Below are 11,284 nucleotides of genomic sequence, written 5' to 3'. Positions count from 1 at the left end.
AGTCTGGAAAGCAAGTCTCCTGTTTCCTCAAACACAATTTTGGGGCTTCTCCAAATGACCTGTTCACTGAGCCGTTCCATTTGCTTTGTTTGCACAAAGCTTAGACAGAAGTTAGAATATCCCCAGGCCTTACTGAGTGCTCATTCTGATTTGTTTGCAAGGGCCTTATACAACAGTGAAAACCTTCCTCCTGGTTTGCTTGTGGGGCGTTAAGATGTTTTCTCGTTAACCATTTGTATGCCCCTCACTTTTCAGTGCATTTCCTCATCACTTTCCTAACTGCAAAAAAGTTGTTTGTTTGTTTTTAAGTAAGTTCGTCACGCTACGGTGATAAGACTTTAGTTAATAAAACCTAAATTTCCGGTATGTGGTTGAATCCCGCCAGCAAACTAGCGACTGACTGAAAGCTCCTTTTGTTAGAGATTGCATACCTGCACCAGTCTTTTGCAAGGAGCATAGTACAGCTCACATTTGGTCTTTGGAAAGTCTCTCAGTCAGGCAGTTTACAAGGAGCACAGGGCAAATACATCAGGGAGGGGTGTTACCATTTTTACTCTTTATTTTGGATGTTAATTTGAGCTCTTCTTCAACCTAGTTCTGCCAGAATAGACTACTGTTGCCCAAGCACCCACACCTTCACAGACAAAAAGAGAGACAAACCCCTGGGTCCTCCAATGTCATGGATTTTATTAGACAAAATAAAGTCCCATGTATGTACAAAAGGCAAGGATACATCCAAAGAAATCCTGCAAGGAATGATTGCCGAGGTACCAAAAATATACTATTTTCAACATTCTTTTTTTAAAAAAAAGTATTTAAAAATATCATACAAAATAAAATCATTTTTTAAAAAACCAATTTATAATATCATTGAGAGGTGAGAAAAAAATATGAAGAATATAAAAGACTTTATTTTAAAGCCACTTGGTTTTACCCAAGATATCCTCCACAGGATTTTACCAACCACCCCAGAAATGGCTATACCAGGCACCCCCAAACTTCGGCCCTCCAGATGTTTTGGCCTACAATTCCCATGATCCCTAGCTAAGAGGGCCAGTGGTCAGAGATGATGGTGTTACAAATACATTCTTTGTTCAATATCTAAGGCACAGAGCAAATAACGGCAGTCCCATAACTCTTGTCCTCACTACCCCCAGGTCTGATGGGCTCTTCAGATGTGGTTCATCAGGATGACATCAAACCAAGCAGTAATGTGCATCCCGTTATCTCTTCACATTGCTTGAAAGGCCCTGCAAAGTTCACAAATTCATCAAGGGAATTGGCCACACCCACCCACCCCACCAGCCTGGTGTCCTCTAGATATTTTGGACCACATCTCCCATCATTCATAACCACTGAATGGTCAAGGGAGAGGGCCGGCTCTACCATCAGGTAGTGTGAGATTACCGCCTCAGGTAGTAAATGCTGGAGGGCATGGGGTGGCAACAAGTTGTTGTGGGGACAGAACTGCATGTGCCCTGCAGCCTGCCTTGAATCCCGCAAGCTAGTCTTCTGCCCTAAGATGCAATGGAGAACGCTGCCCTGTTGACACTGTTGGTGTAAGATCCAACGGTTGTTGCTTCAGGCAGTGAAATGTTTTGGGCCGGTCCTGTCTATGTGTGATGCCCCCACCTCCTTGATGAAGTGCTGATGAATATGTAAATTACGTACACTGGAAAGTGTCGTGGATATGAAACACTGACATGTCACAGGCAGCCATGTGTTGGGGTTGCAAGCATCAGATTATTGACATACATTATTAGTGTCCTCGTTTTACAGTCTATTTTGTAATTTTCCGTCCTTTTCTAAATGGCCACCCCCTCTGTGGAACTTTTCTCTCTCTTTCAGCTCTTCTTAAGCATTATTGCATCTCCAGAGGATGGTTGGACATCAGAAAAAAATAGAATAAATTAGATCCCATTGCCCCTCGTTAAATAGTACATAAATAACCCATACAAACTTCGCTGGGACATAAATAACAATCACTTCATAAATATGCATCTGTGCGTATATAGATCAGACTTGCCAATGTGGCCTACTCCAAATGTTTTGGACTACAACTCCCATCAACCCCCGCAAAGACTGCCAAGATGAGTAGAGCTGATGGGAATTGCAGTCCAAAAACATCTGAAGAGCAGCAAATTGGAAAAGGCTGGGATGGATCAGTAGACAGATCTAGTTCTCTCTCTCACCGCCCCTCCCACTGTAACAGTAGTTGTGATATGCAGTCAGAGTTGAAATCATATTAATCTCAGTTTAAGTGTACGCCTGACTGTTTGCCACTGGAAATAATAGACCACCCCCAGCAGGAGGACAAAGTGCAAAACCAGGAAGCATAAATGCAAGAGATCTCGCTGAGCACAAGTGCACAAGTTGACCTCACAGGGTGAAGGCAGACTTTAAAAACTTGGGGCGACCAAGGCCTTAGAACTGAAGTGGCAGGCAAGTGTGCCAGCCAATCACGTGCATGTTCAACCAACAGCCTTGTCCTCCCTCCTCACTGACACTTCCAGGGAGGTTGTTTGTCTTTTTAAACACACCTTTTTAATTTCTAGATTCAGGTAGGTAGCCGTGTTGGTCTGATGCAGTAGAAATATATTTTATTTTATTTTTAAATTGTCCAGTAGCACCTTAGAGACCAACTAAGTTTGTTCTTGGTATGAGCTTGCATGTGCATGCACATGTGTGAAGAAGTGTGCATGCACACAAAAGAACAAACTTAGTTGGTCTCTAAGGTGCTACTGGACATATATATATATATATATATATATATATATATATATATATATATATAATCTGCATCTTTTTAAAATGCTGCATAAACATTCTTACGCATTTATCATATGTTGCATTATTACCAGTATTATTATTATTATTATTATTATTATTATTATTATTATTATATTTTAAAATGGGAAAGGTTGGTGGTTTTTTTAGTGCATGATCTGGAGAGGCCCTTAGTGACATCACAGGGGAGCAGCAGCCAATGAGCACCAAGCACAGTCAGGGGAGGCGGCCAATCAGCACCATGCGCAACCACAGGCTTCTACTGAAAACCTGACGAGTGAGTTGCTGCTTTTTCCAGAGCTCAGCTCTGGAGATAAATGTTTGGACTGGACGCAACAAGGGCACTTCCAGATCTTCTCCACCAGTCTGTGGGTATTGTGTCTGTCTTCTCCCTACGCCTGCTTCCCTAAGAAATCTGCAGCAAGGAGAACGGAGGAACCCTTTAAACCTGGGAGTTACTCCTTGAGCGATCCTTAGGCTGGGAATTTCTCCGCGAGGAGAGAGAAGTCTTTCACCGTCCGGTCAATCCACTCTTTGTACGTGTGGCACACCACGTAGCCCCGGACTTTCTTTTCGAACGTGTCGGCTTCCACAGACTCCAGCATGAGGGGGTCCGTGACGGCGGCGGGCGGCGCTCCCAAGGCAGACATGATGGCAGTCAAGTTGCTGAGGAGGCCTTGGATACGCAAGCGAGTCACCTTCAGCATATCCAGAAGTTCCACTTTGGTGGGGTTGAGCTCAAACTGGTCGTCCCGGACCAGCTGCAGGAACTCCGCGAAGGCGGTGTAGGCCTCGTAATTCTTCTCCACACGCTTGACGTGGCTGAGAGTCCGCCATTCCAGGAATGGGATGGCGGCCGTTGGCACCCCTTCGTAGCGCAGCCTCTGGGCATCGAAGCCGGAGTCGCTAAACGGGCTCCCTTGGTGACTCAGCTGGGAACAGAGAGAAAGAGAGAGGTTGTGTTTTTCAATTTAACAGGATTTGTACGCCACTCAATCACCCGTAACCTTCCAAGCAGAAGAAAGCTGGCGCAGGAATGCGCTGAAGAAATAACCATCGATAAAGATTGCGTTGTCTCCGTACACAATCCGTTTTTATGGGCCTGCTGGCCCCTGGCACCTACATGTTGAGACTCTGTCAAAGGCATGGGACAGGAAAACAGACGGGAGAAATGTATTCCAGGGAAACCACCAGCAGTTCAGGGAAAGGCCTACAGCTCAATGGCGGGGCATGTGCTTTGCATGCTGGGACTGAATCCCCAGCATCTCCAGAAAGTCAGGGACTGAGAAAAAAAAAGCCTGCTTCAGACTCTGGAGTGCTTCTGAGCTAGGTGGGCCGATGACCTGGCTCATTTTAAGCCAACTTCCTTTGTTTCCACTACCTCAAAGGTAGACGATTTTCAAAGGGGTTAAATATTTTTGTGGACTCGAGGGTGCCTGCTACGAAATGCGCCCTCCTCCCTTGTCACTTCTCAGAAATCCTGGGGGTGGCACCCGCCAGTACCAGGCTTCTTCATCCCTTTGGAATTCCTTGCAGGGAAGGCCAACAAAAACAGGCCTCTCGCTGTTCCCCAGATCAGCCGGCCGTAGTTCCACCTGAGTTTCTCTCTCTCTTTTTTTACAAGGATGCCGTTGGCAGCTTGGCTGTGCGCCAGAGCCTGGGCTGCAATGTCCTCCCTACATCTGGCATCTTGTGCCCAGGCAGGTTGCGGGAAGCAGGGCACAGGAAATCTTTGGGCACTCAGCCACTGCGTTCAGGGATCAGAATAAAGGCGAAGGAGCGGCCACCAGAGAGTGGGAGATATGCGCTCTCGATTGTAGCTTTGGCCGGGGGGGGGGAGCGCGGGCGACCAGTGACTCCTCTCTCCCTCGATCATGTTGCAAAGTCAAGGAACAAGCGTTGCAAGAACAATGGAGCAGCCGCAGGCAACCTTTCGGTGCTGTTTCCTGCTGCGCGATACAGGTTTGCTCTGGATCCGCCAGAAGGGAAAGAGCCCGGTGCAGCTTTGGCTGTGGGTGCCTTTAGCCCGTAGCCTGAGGCGGGCACAGCCTGCTTGGTTACGTTGCCAGGACTGGCACCCGGTTTGCAGCATTTCTTTGCATGACATGGGCTGAGCCAGGTCCTTATGAGATCCTAGCCTCACAGGCCAAATTCAGAAAGTGGAAGGCACCTGCTATCTCAATGATAGCAGGTGATTGGGTGCTTTGAAGCCCCAAAGTCGCCAGCACTTCAAGGCTCTTGGTTGTGCACCGGCAGTCATTTTTCTACCTGTACAGCTCCTGATACCGGGTGCGGAGTGAGTGGGTGTGGCTTGGGGAAAACGATTCCATGGGCCAAGTTTGGTCCACAAGCCCTATCCCTCAGTGATTACACATGTGAGATTTAAAACCCTTTCACAGAATCATAGAATTGTAGAGTTGGATCATCTAATATCCGACCCCTTGCAATGCAGGAATATGCAGCTGTCCCATATGGGGATCGAACCTGCAACCTTGGCCTTATCAGCACCATGCTCTAACCAACTAAGTTTTTCTTGCAATGTGACAGTGAGATGTGTCATGCTTAGATTTAAATTACAGCAATTCTTTCTGAAGGTGCATGTACACTTATAAATTGGCATATCAATTTTTGTGCAAATCTGCACCCTCTGTTTTTTGGGTTATGCATACCCTTTGTGTTGATTATGCATAACCAGCCACCTTAATACACAGATACTGCATATTCAAATGCCGGGGGCAAGCAATGAAGTCAGATGCAGCTGTGACCTTTAGGAGCTGCTTGTGAATTTTCCATAGGTATATGGCCGGGTGCTGTTGGAAGGAGAAGGCTGGACTAGATAAGCCTTGGCCTGGTCATTTCTTAAGTCTTTAGCTTCGAGGTCAATAATGGAGATTTGAGCCTCACCTATGAAATGTCCCAAGGATACATCGGAAATTTTTACCCAAAGACCCTCCTACAACTTCACTGATGCTACAAACATATCCCTTAAAAGGGGGCCTTGTGTCCTCTATACCAAAGAACGCTGATCATATATCCAATGTGTTGTGTAGTTCTGCAACCAAATTCAGGAACTGGTCCTGGGCACAGAATCTCAACCTTTCATTTTCATGAGAAAGCACGCTTCTAGTCCTTAACGTCGCAAGGAAAGGGTGGAAAGGATGCAGGCAAAATCTTAAAAGCATTGCGAGGGACGGTGGCTCTGAGCAGGATTCTCAGGTGTCAGCAACACCACTGCCCTGCATAGTTTCCTCTCTGACATGCCAGGACCAGCAGTAATAAGGAAATGCATATGTATTTGCTTCATTTGCCTACTTTGCATAATCCTGCCCTCACTTTATTTCTTCTTTCTTTTGCAGACTATAGGTCTGGAACAGAGCAGGTATTTTAAAAAAAACATACAAATATATATGTTACAGGTAGGTAGCCATGTTGGTCTGAGTCGAAGCAAAATAAAAAAATTCCTTCAGTAGCACCTAAAAGACCAACTAAGTTTATATTTTGGTATGAGCTTTCGTGTGCATGCACACTTCTTCAGATACACTAGAAACAGAAGTGTCAGACCCTATATATATACAGAGGGTGGTGGGGGTGGGTGGGAATGGGTGCTACTGAAGGAATTTTTTTATTTTACACATATATATGTTTAGACTTTCAACTTGCTACTTGCTGCTTATCCATTAAGGACCCCCTTGCTATGGGTAATCCAGAGGATTCTGGGTTACATTCTGGGTGGCACATTCTGTTTGTGCAAAGTACTTGAACTGAAGGTGTAACATTAAACAAACAAAGAACCCTGGGCAAATTATCAATCCCCACCCAACACACCAGATTTCAGAGGAAAGCGGGGAATCATGAGAAAGCTGCCTTCTGAGGAATGCCTGCAAGATAATATGCTTCTGAGGAACTAGAAGGATTATTGGGAAAGAGCTGGAACACAGAAGCCGCTCTTCCAGAAGAAAGGCAGAGAGCTCTTACATAGGTGTTCAGAAGGACGGTGCTGTTGGCTTTCATGAGGCGGGCCAGGTTGAAGGTCTGGCCAATGATGGCGTTGACAGGTGAATCCCGGTCAGGGGAGACGATGTGGACCAGGCCTGCACAAATGACGAGGAGACTTCTGGCTGAAAAGGAACAAAATGAATATTCAGTGCAGGGTTGGGTTTTTCTGAATGTGGCTCCTCACCACTGTTTGCTGCCACTTCCCTTTCGCTTCCCGTCTCTCCCGTTTGCCTCAGTCTTGAGATAAGCTTGCTCAAAGTTCAACCTCCCTCCCAAAATGTGGCAGCGTCCTTGAGATGGCCATTCCCATCTGCCTGAAGATCTCCATCAGGTCGACGTTTTGCTAACCTCGGGAGTCAAGACAGGGCCACTTTGAGGCTTTTAAGGGCCCACAAGGCAGCCGCTGTTGATGCTGCGCAGTCGTCCGAAGCAGGAACGCAGTCCTGCCATTAGGAAGCGGCGCAAGGGTTTTAGGGCACTCATAAGAGGATAGAGCCAGTGGTGGTTGTAAGGGTTAGTTAGAGCAGGGGTGGGCCCAAGGGCCACATTTCCTTCTGGACCACCTCCCAAGGGCCACGTGGTGCCAGAGGTCAAAGTAGACAGAGCAACACATGTAAAGTAGGCTCGTTTCGACACATGCCCCTCTCTAGACTCCAGTCAGACAACGAAGAAGCGTTGGCAGGGTTCAGGGACACATCCCAGCCAGGCAAAAGCATGCGCCACATGAAGCAGGCAGGGCCAATGAGTGGTGTTGTCTAGGGAGAGGGGTGCAGCCTGGGGAATGTTCCAAGGACCAGACAGCAGGGCCGGCCCCGGACGTTTTGTCACCTGAAGCCAAACTGAAAGTGCTAATGCTCCCGGTTTGCCACCACCACTACCACAGAAACCTGCCGCCGCCACCTCCTTGACCACAATTTCACAGGCACACCAGCACTATGGCGACCGGCCTGGAGTGTCGCCAATGCCAAGATGCCTGCACCACAGCGAGGAGAGTTGTAGCAAGCGCCTTGTTTACACTCCCGGTTTCCCCATAACTCTCCTCATCATGGCGCAGGTATTCTGCCATTGGTGATGCTCTGGGTTGGCTGCCATAGTGCTGGTGCGCCTGCACATTGGAGCCAGTGGCGGGAGGCAGTAGACGCAGCCTCCAAGGAGCGCACCGCAAGCAGCCTTGGCTACCACAACAACAGGTGGTTGCCGGGTTGTAACGAGCGCTGCAGGGTTAGAGTGTTGGATTACGACCTGGGAGACCAGTGTTCAAATCACTCTCTCAGCCTGACCTACCTCACAAGATTGTTGTGATGATACAATGTAAAAGAGACAGGGGTGCAAACTATTTATATGCCACCTTAATCTCCTAGAAGGAAAGGGTGGTATGTAAATGTCCAGTGATGAGTAAGAATGGAAGCAAAGGGTAGCAATTATAATTCGTTTAATATTTAATTTGTGTTGCCGTGGGGAAGGGAAGGGCCAATTACATAATCAACTTCGTGTCCATGCCTAAAGATGGAAAGAAGAAGAAGAAGTCCCAGCAAAAGAAGAATGGATACAAAAAATTATGGAATACCCAGGAATGCTAAAACTAACCGGAAAAATAAGAACTCAAGATAACAAACTTTTTTTAAATAAAAGAATGGAAATGGTTTGTTGAATATATACAGACAAATTGTAAACAGATAAGAACATTGGCAGGATTATGGTAATAACCTGCAGTTTCATAAGAGTATATATTTAAAGTAGATGAATAAATGAACTAATTAAGTCAATTTGGATATGCAGAAAATATTAAAAATAAATTTAAGGAACCGCAGAAAGGGGGGGAGGTCAAGTTTTGAAATGTTAAAATGGCTCTAATTTTTTTGAAATATATAAACCTGAAAATCATTTTTTTTTAAAAAAAAACAACCACTTCATGTCTTAGCATGATTTGGCATGAATGAATCAAATAAAGACACACACACAGAAATGTCTCAATGCAGACATAACACGCTTTGGACTATGACTTGGAGACCAAATCCATTTCAGACACGAAGCTCACCTGGTGACTTAGTTAGTCACCGTTTCTCAGACTAACCTACTTCACAAGGTTGTTTTGAAGGTGAGCAGGGGAGAACTACCCAGAAGGATAAAATGAAACAAATAAAAAGAAAATAGTGCTAGCTTGCATCCACAACATTAACAAATACTGTAAAAGTGATGCGATTATTGGAGCCATAACGTAACAAGTAGAATCCTCCATATTTTTTCCCACTTCTAAAAAAAAAAACCCTTAAAAATCCCAAGCACGCACATGAATTTATTAGACCACCTTGGAGAAAAGGAAGCTTGCACTTACCCAGAGAAAGAGTCATGGTGCCAAGGTCTCTATGTCACCACCTAATGGTTGACAAAGGTATCGTTCCTTCCAGGAAATGGCTGCTGTCGCCCCCAAGTGGAGGATGTGGGTATCCCGCTACCCTCTCAAATCACCTCTGTCGCCCCCAAGTGGAGGATGCTTGAATGTCTGGTCCTGACCTCTCTCCCTTTCTCTGAACCAGGAGATGCCAGCTAGTTGTGGGTTTCCTCTGCCCTGAGGCTGCTGCTACTCCTGCTGCTGCTGCTGCTGCTGCTGCTGGTTGATGAGCCCCACTGAGACAGCTCTTTATATCCAGCCAAGGTGTTGTCCCCATCTTCTGAAATTTCCCCAGCCTTCCTCCCCTCCCCTCTGTGGGCAAACACCTCCTACAGAAAGAGGAAGGGGGGGAAAGCATCAGTTCTGCTTCCTGCTCCTAAGACACTAGGCTGGGGGGGGGGAGGAGGGAGGGAGGGGAGGGGCAGATTGTGAAATCTCTCCAATTTCCTGCACAGTTGGGAAGAGAAGGGGAGAGAAATGAAAAGGAAAGCCACGAGGGCATTTTCGTTTCTGATTTGCACAGGTTGCTGGTTCAACCAGTGACGCTCTGCTCTGGCAGATAGGGCTGGACTATTTTGGGCAGCTGCCAACGCCCAGGTGGTGTGGGATGGGCGACCCCAGACCACCACCCCGCTGCTGAGGAGGGGCAACAGCCGCTGCCTCTGACCGTCCCCTCTCTTTGGGGCGGTGGTAGTAAGAAATATAGAATGGTAGGGGGTCATCTTCTAGTCCGACCAAGAACTGGGCCTGTCTGGGAGGACGGGGCCTCCCTCCTGCGGAGTTCAACCTGCTCGTCTTCCTAGCCCACCACTGCCAACAGGCCTGCCCAATTTTGGGGGATAAGGGATAAGGGAAAGAACTGGGTATTGCCGGGCAGCTGTGGGACATGTTGCTCATCGGTCTCCCAGCTGCAGTTGGCGATGAAGGGAGGATCCCCCGGGGCTGAGGCGGCCAAATCGGAAGGGTGTGGAAGGGGCACAGAGCCAAGCCCTGCTCGCCCCACTGTCTGGGGCCAGGCTCAGATTCTTCCTTTCTTGACTCAGCACATTCCTCTCTCGGCCGCAACACATTCCTGTCCCTAAAGTGGATCCTTTTGATGACCTTGTGATTCCAAGCAAATCAAGCCTGCCCAACTTTCTCTGGTTGCTCAGAGTTGCGAGGTCGAACCGTTCTTTCTATTCTGGCAGCATGTTTAGCAGACGGAAACTCAACAGGCAAAGCTTCCCCCACCCCCACCCACGATGCTGTTTTTCCGGGCAGGGGGCAAAACTCTCGCCTTGTTTGATTCCTGCCTGCCAAGCAACTGGTAAAGGCACGGGAACTCTGCCCTGGGGGCGGTAGAAGAGAGAGAGAAAGGACCTTCCATTCATGCCACCTTAAATCCGTTCTTCCTGCCCAGCCCCAAATACACTGGCATTATGCTCCACATTCTGACACAGAGTTTTATGGGCAGGGATGGTGCCAAGAGCCAGACATTCCCCCCCCTCCAAATAGCAGGAAGAGTCAGGTTCCTTATGTGTGTGTTTGTGTACATTATGTACATTGCCGAACTAGGCAGATGCAGGGTGGGGTGAGGAAAGAGGGGGCTGTGAAGCTTTTCCCTACTCGGAGTAAAGCTTTCATTCTGGGAGAATCTGTGGGGCACCAGAAGCGGGGAGCGGGGAGCTCTGATCGAGTTGGACAAACAAAGTGAAGGCCTCGGGGCCGTGCTACCTGCCTGCTACAGGCCTCCTGGCACGTCCTGGCATCGGGTTACTGTTTGCGAAGAAATTGGAGATGCTCGAGAAAGAAAGAGGAGCAGCGGGCAAAGCGCTGGGCAAGGAGCCAGGCCTACTGGGTCCCCTTCCAGCTCAAGAGACGGGAGGGGTGCGTTCGGAGTCTGATGGGCCAAGCGCAGTCTCCATATCCAGTGCGGAGGGAAGGGAAACCGAGGTGCCAAGTAGGTCCCACGCTTGCTTAGTCAACTGGCATGCCACCCATTCATGCCAGTTGCCAGGAATCGCAAGTGTGGGAAGAGTGGCTGTCGCGCGTTCAGGCCCTGCTTGTGGGCTCTCCACAGGCGTCTGGCTGGCCACTGGGAGAACAGGATGATGGGTCCTGGGGGTTCTC

General features: G+C 47.9%; 1 protein-coding gene across 1 annotated transcript; it reads right to left on the bottom strand.

Moving 5' to 3' along the window:
- Window positions 1-3,228: 3,228 nt before the first annotated feature.
- Window positions 3,229-7,849, bottom strand: CTF1 (cardiotrophin 1). Its single transcript, XM_060281253.1, has 3 exons — window positions 7,704-7,849; window positions 6,763-6,949; window positions 3,229-3,719 (listed from the first exon to the last, which is right to left on the bottom strand). The coding sequence occupies exons 1-3, from the start codon at window positions 7,847-7,849 to the stop codon at window positions 3,261-3,263; spliced, it is 792 nt and encodes a 263-aa protein (XP_060137236.1). The 3' UTR covers window positions 3,229-3,260.
- Between the last annotated feature and the right edge of the window lie 3,435 nt (window positions 7,850-11,284).

The sequence above is a fragment of the Zootoca vivipara genome, chromosome 13 (assembly GCF_963506605.1).
Source record: "Zootoca vivipara chromosome 13, rZooViv1.1, whole genome shotgun sequence".
NCBI classification, from domain to species: Eukaryota; Metazoa; Chordata; class Lepidosauria; order Squamata; family Lacertidae; genus Zootoca; species Zootoca vivipara.
The sequence above is the reverse complement of the archived record's forward strand: the minus strand, read 5'-3'. Positions and strand labels throughout refer to the sequence as shown.